This window comes from Trematosphaeria pertusa (assembly GCF_010094035.1).
Source record: "Trematosphaeria pertusa strain CBS 122368 unplaced genomic scaffold BU26scaffold_8, whole genome shotgun sequence".
Classification (NCBI taxonomy): Eukaryota; Fungi; Ascomycota; class Dothideomycetes; order Pleosporales; family Trematosphaeriaceae; genus Trematosphaeria; species Trematosphaeria pertusa.
The window spans coordinates 210,490-236,925 of record NW_022987219.1 but is presented as its reverse complement, the minus strand read 5'-3'; the positions used below and the strand labels follow the sequence as shown (position 1 = coordinate 236,925).

The 26,436-nt window shown below is 55.3% G+C and overlaps 10 protein-coding genes across 10 annotated transcripts; 6 read left to right on the top strand and 4 right to left on the bottom strand.

Annotated features, from left to right (window-relative positions):
* Positions 1 to 425: 425 nt before the first annotated feature.
* Positions 426 to 770, top strand: BU26DRAFT_505659 (uncharacterized protein; the record flags this gene model as incomplete). The annotated part of the gene is made up of 1 exon (XM_033826862.1): positions 426 to 770. One exon carries the CDS (start codon positions 426 to 428, stop codon positions 768 to 770), a length of 345 nt encoding a protein of 114 aa, XP_033682879.1.
* A 633-nt stretch (positions 771 to 1,403) lies between these two features.
* BU26DRAFT_505658 (uncharacterized protein) lies at positions 1,404 to 2,943 on the top strand (the record flags this gene model as incomplete). The annotated part of the gene is made up of 2 exons (XM_033826861.1): positions 1,404 to 1,482; positions 1,550 to 2,943. 2 exons carry the CDS (start codon positions 1,404 to 1,406, stop codon positions 2,941 to 2,943), a joined length of 1,473 nt encoding a protein of 490 aa, XP_033682878.1.
* Positions 2,944 to 5,857: 2,914 nt separating this feature from the next.
* Positions 5,858 to 6,675, bottom strand: BU26DRAFT_322320 (uncharacterized protein). The gene has a single exon (XM_033822078.1). It carries the CDS (start codon positions 6,500 to 6,502, stop codon positions 6,068 to 6,070), a length of 435 nt encoding a protein of 144 aa, XP_033682877.1. The 5' UTR covers positions 6,503 to 6,675; the 3' UTR covers positions 5,858 to 6,067.
* A 1,621-nt stretch (positions 6,676 to 8,296) lies between these two features.
* On the bottom strand, positions 8,297 to 11,869 carry BU26DRAFT_411081 (uncharacterized protein; the record flags this gene model as incomplete). The annotated part of the gene is given in 7 exon segments (XM_033822943.1): positions 8,297 to 9,380; positions 9,481 to 9,674; positions 9,905 to 10,353; positions 10,534 to 10,705; positions 10,865 to 11,316; positions 11,649 to 11,760; positions 11,777 to 11,869. Coding segments are annotated over 7 exon segments (2,556 nt in total), but the record flags the coding sequence as incomplete, so codon positions are not given.
* A 1,173-nt stretch (positions 11,870 to 13,042) lies between these two features.
* BU26DRAFT_605443 (uncharacterized protein) lies at positions 13,043 to 15,282 on the bottom strand (the record flags this gene model as incomplete). The annotated part of the gene is made up of 4 exons (XM_033835591.1): positions 13,043 to 14,017; positions 14,076 to 14,139; positions 14,184 to 14,475; positions 15,220 to 15,282. The coding sequence occupies 4 exons, from the start codon at positions 15,280 to 15,282 to the stop codon at positions 13,180 to 13,182; spliced, it is 1,257 nt and encodes a 418-aa protein (XP_033682875.1). The 3' UTR covers positions 13,043 to 13,179.
* A 225-nt stretch (positions 15,283 to 15,507) lies between these two features.
* On the top strand, positions 15,508 to 16,253 carry BU26DRAFT_428856 (uncharacterized protein; the record flags this gene model as incomplete). The annotated part of the gene is made up of 2 exons (XM_033823805.1): positions 15,508 to 15,644; positions 15,698 to 16,253. Coding segments are annotated over 2 exons (693 nt in total), but the record flags the coding sequence as incomplete, so codon positions are not given.
* Positions 16,254 to 16,774: 521 nt separating this feature from the next.
* Positions 16,775 to 17,817, top strand: BU26DRAFT_605441 (uncharacterized protein). The gene is made up of 2 exons (XM_033835590.1): positions 16,775 to 17,194; positions 17,251 to 17,817. The coding sequence occupies exons 1-2, from the start codon at positions 16,889 to 16,891 to the stop codon at positions 17,539 to 17,541; spliced, it is 597 nt and encodes a 198-aa protein (XP_033682873.1). The 5' UTR covers positions 16,775 to 16,888; the 3' UTR covers positions 17,542 to 17,817.
* Positions 17,818 to 18,055: 238 nt separating this feature from the next.
* BU26DRAFT_540786 (thioredoxin-like protein) lies at positions 18,056 to 19,147 on the top strand (the record flags this gene model as incomplete). The annotated part of the gene is made up of 3 exons (XM_033831567.1): positions 18,056 to 18,335; positions 18,550 to 18,882; positions 18,932 to 19,147. The coding sequence occupies exons 1-3, from the start codon at positions 18,168 to 18,170 to the stop codon at positions 19,145 to 19,147; spliced, it is 717 nt and encodes a 238-aa protein (XP_033682872.1). The 5' UTR covers positions 18,056 to 18,167.
* A 118-nt stretch (positions 19,148 to 19,265) lies between these two features.
* BU26DRAFT_595596 (uncharacterized protein) lies at positions 19,266 to 21,360 on the bottom strand. Its single transcript, XM_033834944.1, has 4 exons — positions 20,726 to 21,360; positions 20,563 to 20,678; positions 20,432 to 20,516; positions 19,266 to 20,379 (listed from the first exon to the last, which is right to left on the bottom strand). Exons 1-4 carry the CDS (start codon positions 21,072 to 21,074, stop codon positions 19,580 to 19,582), a joined length of 1,350 nt encoding a protein of 449 aa, XP_033682871.1. The 5' UTR covers positions 21,075 to 21,360; the 3' UTR covers positions 19,266 to 19,579.
* A 1,121-nt stretch (positions 21,361 to 22,481) lies between these two features.
* Positions 22,482 to 23,309, top strand: BU26DRAFT_322130 (uncharacterized protein). The gene has a single exon (XM_033822077.1). The coding sequence runs from the start codon at positions 22,673 to 22,675 to the stop codon at positions 23,264 to 23,266; it is 594 nt and encodes a 197-aa protein (XP_033682870.1). The 5' UTR covers positions 22,482 to 22,672; the 3' UTR covers positions 23,267 to 23,309.
* The last annotated feature ends 3,127 nt before the right edge of the window (positions 23,310 to 26,436 follow it).

Here is a 26,436-nt window from a genome sequence, read left to right as displayed (position 1 = left end):
CCTCTACCAGCTCGGCACCTTATTGTGGCCATACAAAGCTCCCCCAAGGCTGCCACGACAGGCGCAAGGAAACTCGAATCTAGCATCATATAGCGAGCCGGATAGCGACCAAACTATCACGGACAATCGATATAGCGAATGTTTCACGCTGAGCGGTGCCAAAGATTGGCAATAGGCTTGTCCGTCGATCGACATTATCTTCCGTCTTGACGCTGCAGCCGGGTTCTGTGCACCATCCAGCATGGCAATCAGTGAGGCTTGACGATGGCGGCTCAGCGTGTCGCGCTCCGGGGCTGGTGCACGGCGATAGACAAGCCCGCAATGTAATGTACCTGAAAGCAGTGGTCGTGGCTAGGAGGCTCATATCCACTGGGCACTATTGCTGCACACAATAACTCGATCTTCGCCTTGGCAACGGGCCAGGGATGGCCGCCCGTCACGCCCGCTGTCACGAAGGGCGACATGAAGCGCCCGCGGGTTTGCGGTCTGTCACGAAACACTGTGCCCGCGGCGTCTCCAGCGTCGAGAGGCAGGCTCGCAGCCGTCGTCGTCGGATGCGGCCCTGGCGCGAAGCTGTCCAGTGTCGAAGCGCGATCTCGTACTCGGCAGCGACTCCAGGGCTGCAAGTCATCGGCGCTCCAGCGACAGTGCGCGGCGAGCGAGACGGCGAGCGGCGCGGCGGTGAAAGGCGGCCAGCGAGCGAGCGGCTGGGGAGCGCTGGAGGGCGGCCGCCTCGCTGCATGCCACCACCTCCCACGCTAGGCGTCTGATCAAGGCAGCCCGCAGCAGCAGGGTTCGCGAGGCCTGACCACTGCCAGCTCGGCCGGGCGTCGTCGTAAAGAAAAAGAATCGGCGGCGGGGCCCGTGCATGCAGCTCGAGGTCATCTTGCCCAGGCCGGCATAGCTCGTCGCAACTGGCGGGTCGTCGCGTACTTAGCGGCTCTCTCTCGCCGCACTCCCATCCTCTCCTCCAGACACCTCCTCCACCGCCGAATACCCAACGCAAATCTGCCGTTTTGGCCTCTTCACGGTAGCCCAGCTCCCACGCGTACGGCCAGCGCCTCTTGGTGCACGGCTCGGTCTCCCTACCTCTCTCTCCCCGTCTCCGCTCTCCACTCTGCCCTCCACTCGGTGTCGTTCCCGGCGTTCACGGTCTTCGTCCAGCTAGCCCTCGCGGCCTATTCTTACCATTGGAAGAGATACCCTCCGGCGTTTGCTTCGACCAACTCTCGCGCTGTTCGTTCTTGTTCGCTCTTTGTCCGCCCGTCCGCAGCCTTCTGCGCCGCGCCGTCTACCTTCCTTCTGCTTCGTCTTTAGCCTGTTGGCCTCGTGCTGCACCACCACCACCGCTCGGCTGCCGCTAGCCTCGTGCGACGACCGCGACCGGCCGTGACTGCCCCGGCATGCCTCTGATCGATGGCGAGAAATTCGCATGCTCTTCCTGCATCAAGGGCCACCGCGTGAGCGGCTGCAACCACACTGGTATGTCCCTGTCCCAGCCCGACGCCTCTGCGAAAACGAAACCGCATGCTAACCCCACCCGCCACAGATCGAGAACTGCATCACATCAACCCCAAGGGTCGTCCTGTCAAGCAATGCGAGCACTGTCGCGGCGCGCGCAAGTCCAAGTCCCACCACGCCAAGTGCGATTGTGGCGACAAGAAGGACAAGCACAAAGACAAGGGCGACGCGAAGGGTATGCTGCGAGCCGGTTCCGATTCCGACGAGGCCTCTAATGATGACACAGCCCATGACAACCGCTGCAACTGCCACTCGGGCGCCAAATGCATCTGCGGCATCAAGAAAGAGCCCATCGACCTCCGCCTCGACCTCCGCCTCGACACCAGCAGGCAAACTCTCCACGACGCGCGTGCGAAGCCAAAGCTCACCTCAACCCACTCGGAAAGCACCCTGACCGTCTTCGCGAATGGCCACCACAAGCCGTGCCACCGCAACAACAACACCGCCCACGTCTCAGGCATGCCCTACAAGATTCCGCGACCGCATACGCTCCACGGCCATGCTGATTTTGCCGCTCTCGGACAGGGCAACGGCTACGGGCAGGGAGGCGCCGCAGCTGCACGCTCTATGGACACGCTCTCCCTGTCGAATACCGACTTCTACGCCATGTTTGGTTCCGGTACAAACGCTGCAGAGAACGGTTTGCCCCCGACGCCGGTCACGGGAAGCTTGGACGTCAACGGCACCCAGGACTCGCTGTTCACCAGCCAGAACTCGGCGTTTGGTCAGGGTGGTCATTCGCCTACCGAGAGCCAGCTGAGCGAGTCCATGGCTGCATCGCAGTGGCCCTGGGCAAGCAGTCTCACGTCTACAAACCGCAACTTCGGCCTCGGAAGTCTCTCAACGTCGCCGTCGCAAGACTGTCTCCCTAACCTCGACACCGAGTGGGCAATTCCATCCGCTGGATTGACCAATCCGACCTGGTCTGCCACCGATCTCCCGCTTAATCCCAGCAAGCTAGCCGACAGCTTCGTACAGCCTATTTCGCAGAGCGGCGAGTCTAAACAGAGTGCTCCTGGTCTGACGGCATCCTCCTCATCGCCGTCCGAGATGGGTGATCCGGCATTGTTTGGTGATGTCGACTTCAGAGCCCCGCAGTCCACAACCAGCGAGTCCCTGTTCTGGGAAGACAGTCCTGTGTACCGTCTGGCAACATCGGCGGCTATTGAGAATCGCACGCCTACATCGGCCCCGCAAAGCTCTACTCCAGATTCCCAGGCGCTCGAGCTTGACTTTTCGAAGGCTATGAGCGCAACGTCAATTTCAGCGGCCAGCAGCGGTCTGACCAACTATAGCGAGACGCAGGCCATTGCCATGCCAAATAACATCGACGATGTCGCCTCGAACGACCCCTGGTTGTACGAGAACAACACCGCCGCATTCGCCGGCTTCGCTCCGTACGACTTCTCCTTCCTGCAGTAGTTCGCCCCCAGCTACTGTGTACTGCCCCCGCGCAGTCACTCTCACGACGCCATGAGTCATGACGCCCGGTGCACTTTATCCACCTACTTGGACTTCACAATCGTTATTTCTAGTTAGCAACCTTTACCGCCGACACGGCACCTTTCCGACCTCGGTCGCCTGTGTATATTCCACACCCGGCCCGAACCTTGTTCCGCTTTCCGCGTTCGAGGCCCTGTTCCATAGCACCTCGTTTCTTTCGTCGCTTGCTTCTGGTTGGCACCAGCGAGCATATTCGTACATAACATGTCGGCGGTGTTCCTTTCTCAAGAGTGGGTGGGTTAGCCTGCATGGTGGGGGTGCTCAAAACTATAGACCGGGCATTTGGCGTTGCATATCGTTTGGAAATTCCTGATTCGGAATATTATAACATGTTCTCACATATTGTCGCTCGCCGTAAATGCAGGTGCAGAATATTCCATCTGCTGAGGTGCAGCGGAGCAGCAATCGCTAAGCCGTTGGCGCTCATGGGTGTCGCTGATGCGATGCAGTGACGTCCATCGCTGCAGGGCTGACGCGGAAAGTCGATGCACAAATCCCACCCTCCGCCATTCACGGTCCCAGATGCTGCAGCAGAGTTTTCTGCACGAACCGTGATTTGACTGTCGTTACTGCCAGCGACCCTGCCAGCGATCTTACCGCTTCCTCGTGCAGGTGCCGCCGACAATTATCCTATCACTACCCGTCCAGCTCGCGACGGCGGCGCAGGCACAGCACCCTTTCGCCTTCCGCGCTGCTTTTTGCGGCCATGGACGTCTAGCCAGCCACCACCACCCTACACCACGAACACCCCCAAAATGCACTACCAACTGCGCAACCCACCGGTTCATTCGCGGACAGAAGGCAAAGTTTTATTCCCACGACGGCGTTGCAGCCGACGCCCTTCAGCTATGTCATTGTCATCCAGCTTACGGTACAGGCGGCATCCAGCCAGCCGGCAGGATTTCCAGCGTGACCACTCGGCCACCCACGCACGCCGGCCGGACTCGAGTCCCAGGACAGGACGCAAGCAAGCAACGAGCAGGACAGCAAGCACAGCCTCCCATCGGGGTCGCGGCCTGCGCCGACGAACGAATTAGCGGCGCTGCTGTCGCGCTGCAGTATCGCGTTGGACGTGCTGCGCCAATGGCGAAAATGTCTCATGCACGGCCGTTTCCGCTTCGCGACAGGTAACATACTGTTCTGTATCTTAAGGTAAGGTGCGGAGGCGACCCGGTTGAGGACGAGTGCAGTTGAGGAGGACGGGATGGGATGGAATGGGATGGAGTTTGGGAAGGGCGTTGGGATGGGGAAGAGAGATGCCTTGCTGAACTGGATGCTGAACTGGATGCTGGACAGCGAGAGCGAGAGCGAGAGCGAGGCATACACTCTACTGTGTTTCTGCCTCACCCCAGCAGACCACCCAAACACACAGTCGAAAGCTTCAGGATTCCGTCCGTCCATTCGTGAAGTTCCATGGCAAAGTGAGTGAGGAATTCATTCCGTCCCATACGGCATACGCTGTAGTCGCGCGGGTGGAGTCGAATCGCAGCCTGTGCCTGACTTGCCTCCTCCACATCGCATCCGCATCCACATCCCCACAACGCTAGCCTCGACACCAACGCCTGCAGCTGCAGATGCAGATGCAGATGCATTTTGCGTGACCTGACGCCCCTCGCTGTGATTGGTGGTATGGGGTGTAGGTTGCGATTTGGGGATGTGGCTGGATCGGTCGCGGGTTTGAGGTAGGCGGACTTGTATGTACCGGGCGGGGGTCATAACTCACAAACGCCATAGTAGACGACGACGCTACTCGCGTTGTTTCTTCCTCCGCACTGTTTGGCTGTGTGCAGCGAATCCGGCGCATAGACCAGTCCAATACATCCCAGAACGAGGTGCAATTGACCTGCCGGCAGATCGGCTCTTCACGAAACCAACAACATAGCAATCCCAACAGTCCCATCCATCGGAGAATAAACTTTCTGTGCGACGCGTTCATCCACCGCTCGTTGATTCAGCCAACTCTATCCATTCATGACACACGCCAGCCAAGGTTTCTCAAAGACGCCTTTTTTTCCCTCGTTTGCCTTAATTGAGGCTCTCAGCCTGCTTTCTGCCTTTTCATGCGGGCGCTTTTTCCAGCGAAGCTTGATCCCACCCACCTAGGCAGGGCAGATCGTTTTTTTCTTCGCCTGGAAGATACTGCGGTCCTGCTGACGTCGCGTACGAATGGGGCAGGCGGGACGTTGGGGGTCGTTCACTCACCGGCGCTGTGTTACATACGTAGTGCCCAGTTGGGACATCTGGCGGTGACGGGTGGACAGCGAGTGCAGAACGCGGTGTAGGTTTTTTTTTTTTTGGAGGTAACGGGCGAGCCCCTGTGGACTTGAGTTGAGTTGAGCGCTGTACAAAAGCTTCAAGGCAAGGCTGGAAATGGAGTTTGGATTGGAAAGTCGGGACTAGAGTGGAGGACCTGCCATTGGAAAGCGCTAGCCAATCAGCACTCCCCTAGATCATCTTGTTGCTCACCGGACAGAACGCGCGTTCGATAAGGCGTCATTCTCCTGAACTCCCGGAAACGCATCGCTTTCAATCTCAGCCCTGTAGAGGGCGAAGCGCACCCACCACCACCATTCTTCGCCTCATTCCCATCCCATCCCACAAGCCCGGTACATACGAAGTCCATACGAAGTACTCACCCACGCCAAGCCCTCACGTCACCATGCAATTCATCATCGCCGGCCTTGCCCACAAACCCACCCTTGCCGTACCCCAGGTTAACGCCCTCCAGTAAAATCAACGTTTCAGCAAGACAAGGATCCGCACTCGCTACATCCCTTCCCCTCCCTTACATTTATTCTTCAGCCCTACAGCCCGAGCTCGAGCTCGCGCGCGATCGGATCAGGGGTGCGCTGCGGCGCGGTGCGGCATCAAGTCCCTTCCTTCCGAGAACTCCCGCGCAATCCTACCTTCCCTCCCTTCCTTTTCCTCGTGTCCAGCCAATTACAAACCACGGCTTTCGCGGCCGGATGTGGCGGGCGGGCGAGCACGCGATGAGTTGTCGCGTTTGGGTTGGGGGAAGGAAGTCGACTGATGTCAGGTCAGGTTACTTTTGGGGTGATTTTTCCCCTTTCCGCATGAGGTGATTGGAAGGTTCTAGGGGCTTTATTTTTGCGGGCGGGCGACGGCGACGTGTATGCACTCCGCACTGATGGGTCTGGAGCCGGATGGGGATGGGGATGGGGATACGGGAGGCGGTAGGTAGGTAGGGCGCGGAGCTGGCCGAAGGTGGAGTCTGGGCGCTTCGTGTATCTTCCATGGCGAGTGGATGTGGTTGAGGAAGTGCTGGGTATCGTGGCGAACATCTTCGTACTGACTGCCGCTCGACGATGCCGAACTGATGTATGCCCAACAGCGTACGTTTTCTAAAACATAGCCGTTCTGTACGGCATGTTTTGCTCGGTGACCAGGCGGGAGGCTGCTCATCAAAAAAGGTATCCGCGGCTTTTAGACAGACTCCCAGATCCACGCACCGGGGCATAGGATGCTCACGTAAGGCTTTTAGGACACACGGTCTCCATTAAAGTCGGCTTCCACTGGTTTTAGTGCGCGGCTGAGGGTTAAGAGTTTGCGGGGAGACTAATAGCGAGGAGAATGCGGAACTCATCGTCGTCAGTAGCGTCTGCAGCGAGTAAGAAAGGTGGGTTGAGAAGTGGGCGTGCGATGCGGAGTGAGTATCCAATGTGCTTTCTAGGGCGTTGAAGGCTTCACGGCGCGTTGGTCACTCACTCATGGCTTCTCTACCGACTTGTGTTTTGTTTCGACGACACACGCGTCCCGTCCCCGTTCTTGAAATGCCCCTGTGCTGTGCGTTAGCAGCGGTGATCTTCACACCCCACATATCCAAAAGGTGGAACTTTTTGCAGCGTGTATGATGAATCGAATCCTTTTAGACAGGCACCATAGCGTGCCATTGCTGCGACTTTTTGACCACAAACTGCTCCATGTCGAACTTGGCATCGTCTTTTTAGTGCGAACGACCGCGATTATGTGGGAATGCCAGAGGTAGAGAGGAAGGAAGGGGAATATGTACCTCTGGCGGGAGAAGGAAGACGGAGCATAGACCCGGAATGCAATTTTTTGAACCAAGATCGCTCCATGGAACTGTTCCTGTGGTCTTTTTAGAAACAGGGAAGGAATTTCCTGTGGGGGATGATGAGGATGCGTGAAGTGCATTATATACCTCAACTTCCCTTCAAACCCCCCTCTCCCTCCTCCTTTAAACAGAGAAACAGGCCAGTAGATGAAAGAAGCTCATCACTCATTCCCTTTTGATAAGCACCCTTCTAGACCTCAATAAACAGGTTCGGGGCTGCACTCATGGATGATTTGCGCTGTGATTTTTCCTTCATCCACTAATGGCTCCTACTCATTTGTACCACCGTAGCGATCATAGAAGGCTTTTGGAGAGCTGCATACATAGTCCCAGATCAAGCTTCTTGTACGCCGGGAGCACATACTGAGCGCAGTGGCACCGTGTGGGATTCTGGAAGGAAGGCGAGGTTTATATATACCCTAAGATATATCACAGCATTAAACTAAACCGGGATGAAGACCAAAAGGCCCACTTCAAGCACGCGTCAGCTCACTTGTGGAGCTATAACCGGGACACAGAGAGAAACAGTATTCTGGAGCTGCGTCACTTAACGCCCAAAATGCGTGATGAGAGTAGATGTGTCCGTTGATTAGCATTACAACTACCAATTTCGCGTCGAGCTCATACGTCGAACCCCATCCCAAGCGACCGTGACATCATTTTTGAAATTTCCAGAGACGCCCCCCGCCATCCATGCCCCTTTATCCCAGACGCGTTGCAGAAGGCAAAAATACGACAATGCGGCAAGCGCCGGTATGCTGCTGAAGGGGAAAGCGCCAGAAAGAAAAGAATCCCGACTCCCTAATTAGCCCCCATCAAGTTCAAAATATCCACGCTGTTATCTAGATCCATGTCTATATCAAAGTTGAACCCGAGCTCGTGGTCGTCCCAGCGCATAACCTGTGGACTGCCCATGCGACCTTGGATGGCTTCCGCTCCGCTCGCGAGCACCCCCCCAAAGCCGGAAGTCACGGGGACGCTAGAGCTCAGACCAGCACTTGTGGTACTAAGATCGAAATCGTCACCGAGCTGATCCCAAGCTGGGAATCCAAAGTCTGCTTGGATGGGCTCACCAGCGGCAGTGCAAGACGTCTCGGTGATAGGCGTCATGAAGGAATCGAGTGCTTTTGTGGCAGTGAGTTCTTGGGCGGAAGTAGACCGGGCACAGGTTCCCTGAGCTGTTGCAAGACCCAGCTCGCCATCTTCGCCAATGCAGAGACCGCCTGGAGCGTCTACACACTCTAGCTCGGAGATGGGGCCATTGAGCCCTTGCAGGTCAGCAAAAGTAGTCGTAGGCAAATTGGAAGCACCAGATGTCGTGGTCGAAGTAGTGAGAGTGGGAAGGCTGAATGGAACTGTCCCCTGGCCAGCCCTCGACATCGCCATACTCCCCGAGAGCGAGCACTCAAAAGCAAAGGAGCGAGTCGCAGGATTGTCCTGGTTCTTGCGTACACATTCGAAGTTGCCGAGATTGAAGCTCTGATCCAATCGTGCATCAGGCCTTACCCCGAGGTCCTCGAAAATCTCATGCTGGGAAGCAACGCCAGGCAGCGGAAGCGAGTCATCAATGCCATGGGCCTTCTTGAACAGATTGAGCCACTCAGGGTTGTCGGCAGCGGTCTGGTGCCATGGGTCGTCCTCCTCGTAGAGAATCAGGCGGGCCTCACGTTGAAGCATGCTGTCGGTGACGGATCTGGGACCATTCTGTTCAATATGCTGTCGCGCAAAGCGGCCTAGCCGGAGGGTCAAGATCTCCCAACATGTCGCAACATTACTGAGGTTCGGAGATACCGAAGAGGAGGTGGCAGCAGTCTGAGGCGTGTTGTTTGGTCCCCTTGGGCTGACGGAAGAGGAATTGTCCATGCCCACACCGCTCAAATTCCCTGAAGAAGGCATGTAAACACCGGGCATGTGGTTGATCGTATCCCCCGGTAGGAGGAACTCGAGATCAGTTTGTTGGATATCCAAGGTGGGGTGCTTCATTGAGGCCGAGTTGGAAGCAGAGAAGGGGAAGGGCGATTTGCTCTCATTGGAGATGAGGTAGGGTGGCATCGCGTTGGTGACATGGGCGGCGACGTGCGGGTCCAGGCCCCTGCATCCCTTCCAATCTTTCATAGTTGCTCCGTTCCTGAATTCTTTCGCTAAGTGATCTGCCCTGTCCTGCCACTTGTCGAAGTTCATGCCGCAGAATCCGCAGCGCGACTTGACGTACTGCGCTTCCGACTTCCATGAATCCATGCTGGGGAGCATCTTGCAGCCGTGCCTGGGAGTGGAACGTTAGTATGGAGAGCTGGGTTGCAGTACGCTATCCCATGAATGCCTTCAGGGATGGCTTTCCTCTGTCGGATAAAGAGAATACTCACATCAACCGCAAATGCTGCCTTAAGTGATCCTTCCGGTAGAACGTTCGCGATTCCAAGCCCTTCTCTTCGCAGGATCGATAGTTGTGAATCTCGAGGTGCTCCTTGCTGGGGTCGAGGGTATCGCAATATACGCACTTACGCTGCCCAGATGCCGAACAAGTGATGACCTCACCCAAAGGAGCGCAGATCCATTTCTGGTGGTACAATTAGCTGAGGTCTCAGATCAAGGGGCAGGAGGAAAGTTGACACTCTAGTACGTCTCAGGTCATTACCTGTTGAAGGCCTTGAGGAAGAGCTTTCTATAGGTGAAAGCTGAGACATACTGAGTAAACCCTGTGGTATTTCTTTTGCCTGCGGGAGGCCCATGAGTGGGGCTTTCCGCGATTGAAATAAGACAGAGTAGAATGTATCGCGACCTCCTTACCTCGAGCGACAGGTGGAGTGACTTCTCGTGGCGAGACCAGTCGTACTTAGACTTGAAGCGGTCGGTGCAGAATGTGCACTGAAACAACCTTGGGCCCTCATCTAGGGAGTGCTTGGGCGTTCGAGTTGGCATACGTCGGCGTCGGCGCCTCTCCTTGGACTTCAAGCTGTTCATAGAACCGAAAGAATGTTTTGAACCGTGCGAGTAAGCGGAGTTATGGGAGCCGGTCGTTCCAGACGACATGCCTGTGAGACCAGTTTCCAGAGAGGTCGTAGACGGAGCACGGAAGACCGAGAAGCTGCCGGTACTGTCGTTTGAATGGTCTTTGCGGTAGCTGCTCGACGAGCTGAGCGGTTCCGGTGGATCGAATGTCTCAACGGCGCGCACGATAGCTGTCATAGGAGCTGGTTCGTTCTCGGGGGGAGAGTGCTTCCATCGTTCGAAGGGATCTGTCGCGAGTTAACCGATACACTCCTTTTGCTGTAGGGCGGGTACACGGCTAATTGGGGCCGTGTGTGAGCTCTGTGGGTTAATGGGCGGAAGGCCGCCTCGACTATCAAGGCGGAACTTGATGAAGGCTCCGTTGCTCGTCGGAGGTGGGGCTCTGCCAGGCTCAGAGGTATACGTACTCAGAGATTCCCAGGTTCGGCCCGGTGGTATATTGATCGCTTCTGTTGACGGTCTGATACTTGGCGATGCGCTTCGCTTCGGGCGAGCCTTCTGCCTTCGCCGAGTGTTCGCCATCCAGTTCGAAATTTGGCTGAGGGTAAGCCCAGTTTCCAGCTTCAGTGCTTCTTTCTCCTGTAAAGATGGCGATCCATTTAGCAAATGTCATAGAATAAGGGGAACGAAAGTTAACACCCTAGCATGCCTTAGGCGTGTACGGGTTAAAAACCTCCAGGAGGAGCTTTTCGTAGTTGAAAGCTGAGACATGCGAAAGGCGTACCGCGACGTACGTACCTCGTCGGTGGGGTATGGGTGGTCAATATGCTCGATCATCCAGTCTTTCAGGATCTTGACTGCTGCACGAGGAAATCGAGCAGCTGCGGCACCCTTCTTAGGCTTATCCGGCGGCCCATCATCTTCTATTGGGCCCATGTGACCCAGACAGCGCATGGGCTTCTTGCCCGTAAGGCCGCCGAAGAGGTGCTCGTTGTTCTCGGTCACAACGTCTAATGTGTCAAGTGCCGTCTTCGACTTTTGCAGGGGCATCTTTTCGGGGTTGCTGAAGCTACACGGCCGGAACAGGGCGTTGCAGGGTGAACATCCGGAGGATGTTCCGTCCTTAGCATTGTAGATAAAGCATTCGAGGGACTTCGAACGACAGTAGTCGCAAGGCTGGGCAGGCTTGTGGTATCGAGGCAGCCAACTAGAAAAGTCGGTGATGAACTCTTCTGTCACCGGCACTCCATCTGGGATTTGGTCCAGGAGAGCGAAGTCCTCGTCGAAGACGCGACAGAGACACCTGAAGATAATCAGAATGATATTCGAAAAAAGAAGAGCAAGTCCGCTGTGGGACCGAGCTATCATTAGACGCTCCATTCAGAGGACGAGCGATGAAGACTCATCGACGGTGAATATTCCAGAGAACGTATTGAGAACTTATGGGGAAAGATCAAGATGGACCAAGGAAGATTGAATTGCCCCGCTCCTTATCCAAGCTCTGCCGGAACAACAGGAAAGAACTGGATGGGGTGCTAGCAGGAGCAGAGGGCTAAAAAGTGGGAGACTAATTGGCGTCCACAGAGTTGAGGAGGATGCCGTGGACTCAAGACCAAAAAATGCATTGGTGTTCGGAAATCAGACTTACCCTTCATTACCATCTTGGCCATGAGCGGGACATCCAACACGGTGGTCTTCCGTCGCCAGAACTTGCCCGCTCGGCTGCTGGGACGTATTCGGCATGGCAGCTTCCCCAAAATCGAAGAATTGAGCCATATCAGAGGCTACGTTGGGAGTAGCCATAATGGCGGCGTCAATCGACCACGCCGACAAGCGAGGGCTATCAACGACCCGCCCTGTGGATGATTGATTCGAAACAATTGCGCCCTCCGGAATGACGATAATGCGGGGGAAATAGGTGATATGTAAGAAACATGGAGGTGCCGTGAGAAAAGTGAGCCTGAAGACGAGAGTTAGGACGCCATGCCTGTGACTCTTCGTCCCAAACGAGTAAGGCGCAGCTACTAGCTAATTTGGGACAACTGATCAAGTTGAAGGGCGCGGTGGCCCGAGCTTCTATGCTAGGCTTTTCCGAGGGAACACGCGGCTGTCAAAGGATCTTAAGCTTAACCGCTGAGTAAGGTGATTCTTACCGCGGTACACTATCCGTCGAGCAGCGCGATTGACGGCTGTTCGTGTCCCGGGGTGGGAAATGCTTTGAGAAAGACGTTACTGTGGATGTGCTGTCAGTCGTCGCAGTTCCATAAACTGAAATTCGACGACTTGGATCATTGCCCGAGGTGCGCGCTCTTTTCTATCCCCTGGACTTGGAAGAGGATTTCGAAATATATCTCGACATGTGCTGTTTCTTACCCTTCTAATACCCCTCGCCTATCCCTCCCAAAAGCCGGCTACCCCTCCACAGCTGTTCATCGGCTGACAAACCCACACTTGGCATTTGCACCAACTGCACAGTCATCGCCGGATAATTCCTTCATTGGCCGGTATTCTTCTAGAAGCTGGTCGACCGCTAAACGCCGCCTTTGTGGGGTGGTTGGGGCAGCAGTTTGCGAGGACGCGTGCCAGGCGCATCCGGCAGGTCTAGCCGTCAGCAGCGACTTGCATAGATGAGGAGTGAGATGACGTCGCGGGCGCCGTTTATCGGAGGGTAAGGTATTGAATGCGAGGTTTACGGATGGGATCGGTGGGTGTCGGTCCGATGGTAGCCGCTTACGCGCTATAGTGTTCGAATCATGCCAGGCTGATGGGAGTATGGAAGAATAGAAGGGATGAAATTTGATGTCATGCCGGAGTACGGTCAGAAGTTATGAGTGTGGGGAGAAAGCCTGGAGGAGTTTAGCGAGACAGAATTGACCAGCAAGGCAGGCGCGTAGGGGCGGCTTCCCAGCTTTGAAGCGTTAAAGTGCATCCGCGGATAGGCCGGCGGCAAGGGCCTTGAGAGGCTTCAGGATATTTGTAAAGTGCGAAACTTTCGCTAGATTGTAGATATGCAGATTGTGTGATGCTCTGTAGCTGATGGAGGGTACTTGTATGGACGAGCCGTTCTTCCCTGGGGCCAATGATGGTAATACTCCAATAGCACGTATGGCATGTCAATCATCATTATGCGCCCTGCCGCTCACGGTCCTATCCGACTGAAACCTGTAGAACGGCCGACTAGCCTCATCCTCAACAACCACCTCACAACCCTCTCCAACCGCATCCCATAGCATCACAACCTTGTCCCGGAACTCTCTGGTTTTCTTATGAAGCCATCTTATCTCATCCGGCGTCGCGTCCTCCTTCCAGGGATCAATCGGCTTCCAGTGCCCCATCCCCTTCACAGTCATCCTTCGCAAGCTCGGCCACGGCCTGGATACCAGCACCGGTAGGATATGACTGTCGAAATATATATCCATCGGCAGACGCGCATCGTGACTCGGCCCAGCAAAGACGGGATGGCACTGTCTGTAGGGCGCGTAATCAATGTCTGGCCCGTGCTCGAAAAGCAGCTCGCGCAGGGTAGGTTTAACGGAATCGATGAAGGCGCCGATTTCTGCGTACCAACGGTTATCGTCCGCTACATCATCTAGCCAGGATCTCGAGCGTCGCATAAACCAAATAGTCGAGCCCTCGACGAGCTCGGCTGTAGTTAGCAGATGGAAGCTTCTGAGAACTGTGCAGCGTCCCGTCAAGTCGGCGAGGAAGCCTTGAGCTACTCCGTGGCGATGGCGTCGGTGAGATGCAATTTCGCTGTCGCTTAAGATGCCTAAATTCTGAGGTGGGTCTTGGAATGTTTGGAGGTTGTTGAAGCGGAGGTGACGGAGCTTCGACGGGTCGATAGAGTTAAGGATCGTGGAGATCACCGTAATCGATGCAATGCCACTTAGACTGACGGAGGTTGCAGTGCTGAAGAGCGATGGAGGTGGAGGATCAAATTCGCCGCGTGCACTGCCCGGAGGCTCTATTAGCGTCTCAACGTTCGAGCAGCATTGGGGTGGTAACGCACGTCATGAAGGCGAGATCAATCGTAGTAATCCTAGTAAAGCATGTAAACGCTCCCCAGAGATCATCTTCTATCGTCAGTATGACTACTATCTGAAAGGAGAGAGCCTACATGTTCCATGATTGAAGCCGTCACGAGAGTTCCGAATGTCATCCCGATCGGAGTAGCGGTCATCGGTGTTCGCCAGCGTCCAGCGGAGAACGCGGCCCCGGCGTCCCAGGTCGAGATGGTCATTGAGCAGTTCCAACAGCTTTCGCTGCCTCCAGGTAACAGACGCTTCTCGGTCCTCCAGGCAAAGCTTTATGTGGTCGGATGGAACTTTGCTGTTGCAATACGTCCTATGTGTTCCCCATTCCTCGCTGTTGTGGAAGCTAAGGTCAAGGGTGTGGAACAGGGAATGGATCTATTGTGGAACGTTAGCGGAGTAAAGCCAGTCCCGGAGGCCTTCAGCAGATAGAGAGGGGCCTGCTCAGGTGGTGCTTACGCAAACATCGTATACCGCCTTGGATGTTAGGCAGAGATGCAAGACAGCAGAGGAGTCGCAATAGGAAAGCACCTAGTGGCGAAGCTCTTCTGGTAGGCGTAGTAGGATGGGGACGGTGGGTTCTATAGTGACAGAGCCGAGGACGAGGTCAAACCGAACGGGAGGGCTATAGGTAATACAGGAGGAAAGAAGAAGTGTGGCTGCCTTAGGCCCTACTTGGGCCAAATCCTTCGCGAAACGTTGATGCCTGAAGCAGCGCTCGCTATAAGAACGGCAGTGCTTCTTGTGCGGCCGACTTGCCGTGCTCTTTCTCTTCTCTAGAAGCTCGTTCTCAACGTCTTACCTCGCCACCGGGTGCTTCGAACCTGATTGGCGCTCAACCGGTCATGCATGCGTCGGGATGTGGTGCGTTCTGGTGCGAAAGGCCGGGGGGCGGGGTGAGTTCGCCAACGTCGTCCTCCGATAAGACACCATACTAACCCCCCAAGCAGGATATCGTAATGACCGTGCTGAAAGAGGCTCTGCAATGCTCTCTGTCTGGGATTAATCGATCATCGTCGTCCCCTCGAGATGAGATACCCGCCTTGGCGTCCCCGCGCGAACGTCTGTCCGGCAGGCTAGCGGTCTGCCAACGCATCCACGCATCGCACAGCTGTCCAATACAGAATGGCATTCCATAAGCCGCACAGCTAGCCAATTCCTGTTCGCCTCGTCCCTCCACAGCATCATGTATCATGTATCCCGTCACCGCCTTCGCCTCTGCCGTCCTCCAGCTTAAGGCCTGCGATTCGCCTCAACGTTTGCCGTGAAACCGCTTGGGTTCAGACGAAACCTCACTCCACTCCTTCAACCGCTGTGCCCCGTCTCTCCACCAGCGGGCTTCTATCGCACTGTTTTGCGCACACTGCATGTTCGGTAATAATGCCAGAGCAACTTCGTTGACATCGTGCTGAGATGGACGCGGCCCCGAACTGTGCCATTTGTAATGCGCCCGCCTATCCAGAATGTCCCTGCGAGTCGGAGCGCTTGCAGATTGCGGTCAAGCAGGCCGAGCAGCGGGCGATGGAGGAGAAGCTGGCGGAGATACGGTGCGCCCCCCTCAATCTTCATCTCGGCTCTGTTGGAACTGATAAGTGGGCAGCGACTGGGTGATTTCGCATGCGCGGCAGCACATCCTCAACGCCTTCGAACGCCTAACATCGACGCGCAAGCAAGCGCATTCCGCCTACCTCGCATCCCTCCCTAATTACAGCATCTACATGCAATACTCGGGCCATCCGCCCATACACCCGGCGTACATCGACCAGCTTCAGCGGCAGATCGCAGAAGCGCACGCCGAGCTGAAGCGGGGAATCGACGCCGACTGGCGCGCATCCGTGTTGCGCTACCCGGAAGTCCTGGACTACTTTTACAGCCTAGTGGAGCTGCGGCTGCCGAGCGAAAGGTCGCCCAGAGTAATAGAGCCGCCATTCGCTGCTGCGGGGTACGCGGATAGGGGATACATGGACCATTCGAGGCTGGGGAAGGAGAAGAAGAAGAAGAGGCGAGAGGCATCCGCTGCACCACCAGAACGGGGACGGCATAGGGAAGAGCCAATGCATGCCGTTGTAGGGCGAGTGATGAGAGGGCCGCCGCCAGTGCCAACCCCGCCTATTGGTGGTGGGTATCCTCGTCCGCCGGGGATGTATCCTTTTTGATGGACTCTCCCTTTACCCAGCAGCTTTCCTTTCTGCTAGACGGCTCTCCTGCTCGCACCATCGACAAGCGCTATCATTCATTTCACGAGCGTAGCGGAAGACGGCAAAACATCGGACGACTCAGCATTATCATGGCGTTTTACCCTTCTCCCCTCAGACCAGCCAGGTCAGAGCTTCTGGGGTTTTGGCGGGCATGCTGCTTATGAGGTATCAAGCATAGCGAGGAGTTTTCGGTTCCTTCGGTGGTCAGATATGCTCTTTCCAGCTGAAGTCCAGTTTTTGGAGTGGAAGGGAATGAATATTCAATCCAATATCTACCGCAAGATAGAAAAGTCCTAATGGAATGAAACAATTATTCTCCTCTGCATCTTTCCCGAGATACCGACAATGAAGTTTAACTCAACACACAAGACCTTGAAAGCATTCACCTTGCTCGTCATTACGAGCTAGTCCGAAACAGGCTACCTCCCGCCTGGCCCAAGCTCCAAACTTTCGACATTCGACTCTTGCGGGTTCGCCGACCACACTTCCAGCCCACCGCATCCACCGTATACCTATTATTCAAAAAGAGACAGACGCGTCCGTTTCGTGTTCCGAATCGCCTCTTCGACTGCACTTCCTTCAAATTACACAGCATGGCGGACCGCAAGGGCGCGTACGGCGGAGGCGGCGGCGACACAGATTTCCGCAAGACATACGACCGCGAAGAATATGCCCGCCGCGCGAAAGAACGAGAAGCGAAGGAGAAGGAAGAATCGAAGGCCAGATATGAAGCCAAGATGGCTGGCAAGAAGTACCACCGCCGGGCTTCTACGCCTGAGGATGTGCGCATGACGACAGCGCGAGAAGCCAGGCTAGACGTCCAGTCACGAATAGGAACAACACAGATTGTAACAGGTGGCGGGGTGGGTCGTAAGAGCGGAGTTGGCTTCGTTTGTTCGGTACGTAAAGGTTCGAATATCTATATGAGAGGCGATGCTGACGCTGATTACCTTAGATATGCGACCTCTCCTTCTTCAATAACCACGAGTACATCGAACACATTAATTCTCCGGGACACTTGGCGAGGAGTGGGCAGTCCGCCGAAGTGGTGAAGGCCACACTGGACGATGTGAGGGAACGGCTACGATATCTCAGCAGGAAGAGGAAGGAGGAATCCAGGGTGGATGAGACGGATCTAGATAAGAGGTTAGAGAAGCACAAGGAAGAGGAGGAGCGGGAACGGGAGGAGAAGCGAAGGAAGCGGAACGAGAAGCGGAGGTCGAAGAAGCAGCAGGATGACTGGTGAGCTGCGTCTCCACCGGTTCGTAGGGTGGAGGCAAACGAGAGCAGCGCTGGTCTTTTGGTTTCCGTGATAGAAAGCACTGTGGTCACGGCAAGGGCCCTACATGAGTAGTGCATCGCACTGGAGGACTATGGCATGGGGAAGGATCCGAAGTTGCGGACCTGGACGAAAAGCGGATCGAGCATTTCTGGCGTTTGGTAGATACCCACATCCGGTTCGTAGTATCGCAAGATAGGTACTAGAGGCGTGGGTCACATTCATCGCATACCAACAATTGTGTCTATGCTCGTTTTCAAGTGCCGCGAATCTTTGTCCGGCCACAGTAATAAGCCTACCTAGCGTAGTGCGGGGAAGACGTGCGTCTCCGCGTTTGGGAGAAAACCCCCCTTGATTGTGAGATTCCGAGACGGTTGACGCAATCGCTGATTTCTAAGCACCCTTCGGCTTCGCGCCTAACATCTTCGTACATAGTCCACGTTCAAAACACGTCGATAACCACAGGTAATCTCGAGCTATCATTCATTCATACACACCCCACCATCCTCGAGCATCTATCCAGCGCTAGTCATTCCTGACGCCATACCCGAGCTCCCCTAACTCGCGTGCTGCACGCAACCTCGAGCTTCAACATGGCGGCTACGAATGGCGACGCTCCGAAGATCACGCTCTACACAAATCACCGCTGCCCGTATGCGCATCGTGCGCATATTGTGCTGAAGGAGCTGGGACTGCCGTATGAGGAGGTCATTATCGATCTGGAGAGGCCGAGGGATCCTTGGTATTTGGAGGTCAATCCGGTATGTGGTTCTTCTGTTCATGGTGGAATTGTGTATTTCATCAGCGGTGCGAGAGACAGCCCTGAGAAAATATCCATTTGAAGATGCAAAGCAGTTCGATTGAGGGTCATGCTGCGCTCCTGCGTAGTTCTTGCCTCTTGCTGCGTCTCGTTCCTTCCGTCTATCCCAAAGCCCCTCAACAACCCGCCTCCCCCACTGACATGATCATTCGCAGCGTGGCCTCGTCCCCTCCATCAAGTTCAACGGCGAGATCATTACCGAGTCCGCCATCGTCTCTCAATTCCTCGCTGATGTATACCCGTCGCCTCTGCTTCCTGCCACCGGCGGCGTGGACGCCGCCCTGAAGCGCGCACGCATCAATTTTTTCATCGATACTTGGAATACGAAGTGCAACAGCTACTGGCTTCAGATTACGAAGAAGGATACGGACGAGGAGAAGGAAGCTCTTGCTAAGGAGTTTGTGGGCATTGTGAGCAAGGAGATCGAGCCGTTGCTCAAGGATGCGTCTCCCTTCTTTGGAGGGAGCAGCAAGGTCACCTTGGCCGAGGTATATACGCTGTACATCTGTCTCATGGACAGTGCTAATGACGAGCCAGGCCATCACCGCACCGTTCATCCTCCGCACCTACGCCTACGCCAAGCACGGCATCCTCCCGCAATCTGTCATCGCGGGCTTCAATACCCTACCCAACTTCTCAAAGTGGGCCGCCGAAGTCATCAAGCAAGACAGCGTGACGTACATATGGAACGAGGAAACGACCGTGGAGGGAACGAAAAAGAGGATCGCGAAAATGAAAGCTCAGAGCAAGTGAACAAGTCACACTATGACCGGGTACGTTCTGACGAGCAAAGTATAATTATTTATCCCAATGACCCACTCCGTTCCCAAAGAAATTCTATCTATGTCGTTGTGTATGCTGATGCTGATGCTGATGCTGATGCTGTTCGATAACCCTCAGTCCTTTGGCAGGTAGGCTTGGTCATGATTTTGGGGAATCACAAACGTCAAAACGAAACGCAAGATCCAATAAACCACTCCCAAACACCGCTGCGGCGAACCCCAGCGCCTGCAGCCGATATGGAAAAGAAAAGAGACAGCCTAGCCTCGTGCAATGATGTGTATCGAGTTTGCCGACATGCTGAGTACGTTGAAACGCCAGAAACGTCGCGCAGTGATGCTCAGAGCGTGACGGAAAGGGAACGCGCCTCCTGCTTTAGTTCTTCATGTTTGGAGCATGTCTCGTTCAGTACCTGGAGCTTCTGCGGGTTCGCTTCGTAGGTGGGAGCGCCTTATCGGCCGCACTGAGCTGCAGGATTATCTTAGCAGCATCGAGCTCTCGCCTCGTGTGAAGACCATCCCCGCCATCTTCTTGCCTCTGCTCTGAATCTGAGTCTGCAGTAGCGACTTCTGTCGGAAGACGGCTTGCTTCATCGTCGTGCTCATCGCAGAAAGCGACCTTCGAGTGAGTTCGCTTTGTCCGAAACGGCTCACCGTAATATCCATCCGGCACCGAAGTCGGAAACAGCTGATGAAGAGGTGGCAGAGATCTTGGTGGAGAACCGAAAGTCGGAGAGTGTAATGTGGTGGTTGGCGATGCGGGAGACTGAGAGCGGTTGACCGACCTCCACGTCTGACTTCGAGGAGACACTTGTGGTGAGAAGAGAGGCCCATCGTCTCCGCTTCGATCTGTCCGAGTATCACTCGCGTATCCGCTTTCCTCCTCCGAGGTTCTTTGATGCTGAGCTTTATCGACCTTGACCCCCCAAGGCGGGCATCCAAATTGCAGCTTTGGACTGTATGGCTCGGCCGATGGCTGCGGAGCTGCAGTCTTGTAGGAGGGACCCTCTCTCCGGAACCGGTTTGTTTCCTCGGTGCATTCCCGCACGATATCCGGATCGATGAGAAACTTAGCATAGTTGGGATCCGTCGGATGGACGCACATCGTCGGAAAGTCGTTACCGAAGACGGGCGTGAGAGCCCATCGGATGTTGTAGCAAAAGGTCGCCGCTATGGCCTTGGCCGCTTGATAAGGCATCCAGTATCCTGCGATTGTCAGTAAGTGCGCTCGGACCCCATCATACGGACAGGTACTGACCTTGGCACACGAGAGCGCCTCCTGTTATACTGTAGCTGATGTCTTTCAGCCCCAGATTCTCCCGCAGAGCCTTGGCTGGTATTGTCTACCACCGTCAGTATATGTTCTAACCAGGGGACCGACTTGCTGACTTTTGAGTACTTCAAGGATTTGAAGAACGGCGTCATGCGGACGAGCCCGACGTTATAGTCCCACACCACGACGTACTCCTTGTCTTCTCCCGGTATCTTGTACGTGTACTGGAACACTATGGCTTCGTCAGCGGCATGTTACTGCCAATGGAACTGCACCTACTCTCAAAAGCGTCTCTCCCGGTCTTTTCCAGGAAGTCTTTCTTGTCACTGTTGTAGGGGATGTGACGTACACCCTTCCTCAAGATCTCGCCCATAGGGTATATCTGGAACCTGCGATGCTGAGCCGCGAGATCCATATCGTCGCCGGCCTCGTATGGTGGGTAGTTGACAAAACCCACTATCTTGTTTCCTTCTGAGAAGATGGGAGCGTCTTTCGGGATCCTTTGTCGCTTCGGGACGGAGATAAATGGGGCTGCGGAACGAGGCATTGATGCAGGAGTGGGCGACTCCGAACTGCGGTAACCATGGTGGTCGCCGCAGAAAGGATTGAGCAAAGATTGTATCTTCATGGTGCTCCGCAAGCGAATTGGATCGTTGGGGTTTCTTGTCCGAGGTTCGAGCTGTGTGCTTCGATCCTTGCCTCAGCGTACCTGGCAAGGATGGACTTGAAGCAAAGACCAGGACGGGTAGCAGGACTAAGCTGCTGTGGAACGAGAGACCGGTTTGGGGAGAATCAAGTTTGGTGGCAGTAGGCAGCAGAAAAAGAGGCTGACCTGCGCAGCGTTTGCGGACTGTCCACGAGGACGGAATGACCACCTTATACGAGCCAGCGATATCGCTGAACAAGAGCCCCACCACCTGGAGATACAACCTGGACTTCCGTTAGACTCCAGCACTGGATGAATAGCTTGCACATGGTACGTACGTACTGTGTTCGGACGGCAGATTCAACGAACGGATGTCTGATGGACCTGAGGAATCTTGCAGCGAGAAGAACGAGCGTTCCACTCCGGCCGGCCCTAGTCTGGAGGTGATCGCCCGGCAAACGGGAGAGCCCCGTGGCGATAGCTGCCTTCTCGCTTCGTGTCCAACGGATTTTCAGTTCGGCTATCGTGGGAGGACAGCTCGACCAGTGACTTTTGACTGTGGGGTAGTGACAAGCCAGCACACGTCAAGAGAAAATAAGATCGAATGAGCTGTTGGAATTACCGGTTTCGGACGGTAGAACCACCCCGCAGGATGAAGTTCGATAGAAGCGTGTCAACAACCACGCGAAGGTCGGAGGAGTCCAGTTCAAGAAGATAGGACCGAAGCGGATCGAAGGCTAGCGATGGGACATTGCGCCGTCCCGATTCCCTTTATCAGGTGTGTCCTCTTCTTTTCCACGGGCCGCTAGCTGCTACACCTACCCGACAGGCGTCCCCAAAGCTTGTCAAAGCTTCCTGCAGATGGTCTTCCGGTGTGCAAGAAGGCCATATGCTGGGTTTCAGAACACACACTAAATGGCTTGACAGGTTGCGAGACGGGAGGCCCACTCATTGGACCAAACGCCGGTTACCGGCAGAAGGCCCACAGGGTTAATGAGCGTGCAATAGTGGGGGGAAAGGATCGAGGGAGACCTTGTTGCACTGCGTCAAACACTCCTCCCGCGCAGAACCCTGCATCTTGACCGGGAGCTCTATGACCTCTCTTTGTCCTAAACATTTCAATCGGCCTCCATCAAAACAAATACGAGCTTGCCGGGGCGGTGCAAGCGCGCAGCAATGACGCCACCTGCCAGCCATTCAGTATACTAACCCGGAACGAAACCTAAATCCGTTCCAAAGTGGCAAGGCGTATAATGTCCTGCAATCGCGACTGCTCTTTGAAAGGAGAAAGGCCCTCGTGGCATTGGGGAGTCTGTTCCTACTACAGATCGAAAAAAACTCGCCCAGATATTCACCTGGTCTCACGCAACCTATGCGATTGCCACCATACCTCTTAGCCAGCACCCTCGCTAGCCAGTAGCCTTCGCGGGGACAGTCAAGCCTGTCATGCTTCCTGTCGGTATGGCGTGTGAGGGAACGAATCGGTACGTTGTTTACATGCAGCAATCCGCTCGCACAAGCGCACGTACCTATCTTGGCCGACCCGCACAGGCAAACGTGGTCGCATTTCCCCTTGTGGCATGCGCACTTCGGCCGCTCGCGCAATTGCAAGCCTGGAAGAGAAATTGGTTGGTTGTGCTTTTGTCGGTGAGGTACCATTTGCTGGCCAGAATACTCGAGGCTCTCATCCCCTGGCTGCTTGCTATCCCGGTTCACCAAGACGGACCAGCCTCACCATCCGCAACGGCCAAAAATCTTGCAAGGCATCACCCTTCGCACTGAAGGCTAGCTGCACTCCCTCTGAGCAAGACAAGGCGCTTCCTAGTCCAAGCCTCTTCAGTTGTTGGCATACGCGTGAGCATTTTCTTGGACCGTGTCTCACAGGACGCCCATCGGACAAAGAAAATGCGTTTCAGGCTTGCGAACATGCAGCATTGACCGCTTTTCAGGCGTCTGGACGTGAAAGGGAAAGAGCGGTGTTTACTGTCTCAGTTTTGACCGCCTCAAGACTCCGCAGGCCACACTGCAGCTCCTTGTCAAAGGTGCGTGCAGCACACACTGCCGCGACCCGTACAGCTCTGATTGAGGAATGTTCAGAGCTGCCCTTCCAAACTCTTCTGGAACGCTGCTATCTCAAACCTGGGCGCAGGATGGTGGGTGAGGGACGAAGCTGAAGCCAGTGGGCTGAAAAGGTCTCAAAATCGGGCTGCGGCGGCGCCCTGATGTGGGTTTCCAGTGGTCATAATCACGATCCCGCTGTCACTGCGCTCGACCGGCGGTGGCGGATTCGACAACACATACTTCTGCCGCCATCGTCCGGTCAGAGGCTTGTATCTGGGCTCGCCCACGCATGGATCTCCACTGGTCGAAGCCAATACTGCATGCACCTTTGAGACTCAAGGTCATTTGAGCAATGCTAAAGGTGGAGAAGGGCGACATGCGGTGTGCGTCTGCTATCGAGCATGCTGCTGGGGTTCCTTTCCGTTTCCGCACCGGCTACACAGAGCCGTCACGCTGGGATGACAGACCCTTCAGGTAAATTGAACCTGGGAAGCGTGATACAAGCCCACCGCAACTTGTGACTGTCCACTCGGAGGCGATTATCACGGCAAAGGAGATCCATCGATAATGCAGCGTGCGATCTTGTTTTGAAATCAACGCATACGGGATGGTGGATCAGGGGGTGAAAATGGAGCCAAGCCGCTGATGATCAGGTAAGGACACCGTGGAGTCTGTAATTGACCGGGTTTCAGACTCACAAGAAGTAACTTCGCGCAGCAGGGACTTCGTGCGGTTTTGGCAACGGCACAAAGAAAGGCTGCACGGCTTGCGTTCACTCAGCGTCTGCTCTCGTACGACGCAGCTGTCAAGATCTGAATGGGACGATGAACCGTGGTTCTGCAAATGGAGCACGCATCATCAGAAACTCGCCTATGGCTCTCTTCCGCTGCAGTGTTGTCTGCAGTGCGCCAGCCATGCACCACCCTGACTCAGAGAGAAAGGCTGCCAGAACCACTACTCCAAGTCGGAGGACTCAGTAGAGAGGCAAGTACAAAGCATACTGGTGCAACTAGTGGTTCAATAACGTTTGGCGTGTAGGTCGCACGAGAGCGTGGGGCCACAGCTATCTTGCGCAAGGCGAGAGAGCGCGACGCAGTTCGCCATACATCGCCGCTATCCACCGCCGCTACCATTGCCGCTAAACGAACCTTCCGTACAAATGATCGGACCATATTAGCAAAGTTCATCGCCCATTCCCAAGAGACTAAAACCCACCATCTGGTATCGCACTCAGGCCACAAACGGATGGGCAGCCTATTGAAATCTCTCCCGCAACGCCAACTATGCCACGAATACTGGTTTCCAGGAGCAAACCTCCATATTTGATTGGCGATCCCACATTGGGCCGTCCTCTAGGCTTCCACGCCACACAGGCATCTCTCTCGTGTTCCTCTACTGTCCGGAAATCGCCATCGACAGACGCACAGAACGGGAGCTCTCCTCGCCCCGCAGTCGCCATCCACCATGTATGCGCATGCCCAGTGCTCCTTGACGGCTGAGCACGACATGTTCGGCCTGACAGCCGATGCCCAACAAGCAGAGGGGAGGGTGGAATCCTGCAGAGGGTGCGACCAGCTTGTCAAAATCTACAACTGCAACGGCGCTAAGTAGTGGTTACGCTCTAACGGCGTTCAAAGGCAATACCGACGAGACATGTTAGCGCCTTGGGCTATTGTGCCACTCGGAATGCTCCCTATGTCCCACTATCATGTCGCTGTCGTCGAACAATCCTCTCACACGCAACATGTAAATCACGAGCTTTGACCTTATCAATGCTCTGAGGTCGGACACCCGCAGGCACCGAATTTCCCTTCCTTTCAAAGGCACAGTGTCCATTCGCAGGAAGGGACTGCTGCGAACAGGCGACACGGATGACGTTTGGGGGAGACACAACGTCTGCAAGCGATGGGCACGAAGGCTGAAGCCTGCAGTGGTTTCGAGGACGGTGTATCGCGACTTCTACAGAGCGCCCTGCCTGACAGCTGTTGTGGAGCGTTTAAGCTTTTGTGGCGCTTTTGGCTGCGTTGAACAAGGGCGTTGCCCTCGAGACTATGTTACTGTAGCTCGGTAGACGAGGCAAGCGGTTGAAGGATCATTCCTGGTTTGCTGCTTCCGGAGGATGCCTCCTGGCATCACCTCGAAGGCATCCGCTTTCGTCTACTCTGGTTGCTACGCAGTGTCCCAGAACGGAGGGGTGTATATCGAGAGTTAGGTGGGCAGTCGCCTCGCTTGAGCACGGTGTACGACGAAGGCACTTTGGGAATGGCGATTTCGGAGCATTTCGTTGTGCCCTATTCCGCGCGAGGTATGTCGCCCTATTCTCAAGGCTATTCCACATGCCGTCCTTCGAACTAAACCACCTTGCCATTGCTAGTATCTTCCCCTAAGCCTACCCTCCAGTCGTGTCGCTCTCCCCTCCGCGCTAAACGTCCCAATACCACGTCTGCTGTACGCGCATTCTGGACTTGCGGCCGAATCTGTCGTGCACCACTCAGACACGCAGTCATCTCCGCAATTCGCTCGCTCCACACCGATCGGTTCCGGACGGTAGCATATCGATACTGATTTCCTGTTGTGGTCCGCACCACGCTGGCCCTGTGGGTCAGATGCGGGTGTCATTGGAGGGAACGAGAGAGAGGAAGGGGGCCATGGACTTGGCTGACAGGTTCTAGCAGCCGCTTGGTGCGAGGTAGGCTGATTTGCGTCGTGCAAGACCGCGAACACCAGTTCTGCTGAGAGGCAATGCCCAAAGGAGGACAGGCCAGCCTCACTTCTTTTGAGGGGGCTATATTTACATGCGTCTGTGACGCCTCTTCCAAAAAGAATCTTCAACTTTTTTTCGTCTCCTCCATCGAATAATTCTATAGAGGCACCGACTCCCAGCCAACGCACATCGTCGTACAAGAGGCGGAGCAAAGCGCGGCGGATCCGCGCTCCACAGCCTCCGCCTCCCCGCCTCCCCACTGGCTCCGCTCGTACCGAACGATGTAGATACCCTCTCGCTCATCGTTCGTTCACGACGTCATGCTTTCACCTAGCCTGCAGTCGGCGCTCAGCTAGCGGCTAAGCGCGAACGGTACGTACCCTTCCTTTCCTTTCCCCTCCTCCCCCGTCTCAGTCTTCTTCGCTCCACCGTCCACACTGGACTAATCTAGCGCAGCACATGTCAATGATACACCACCGTAACCAGGAGCACCTGCCCGTCCGTCCGTCCAACCTGCCGTCTCGTTTCGCTTCGCTCTTCCAATACCGTGTCCCCATCTCTCCCAGCCGGCCAGGAGCG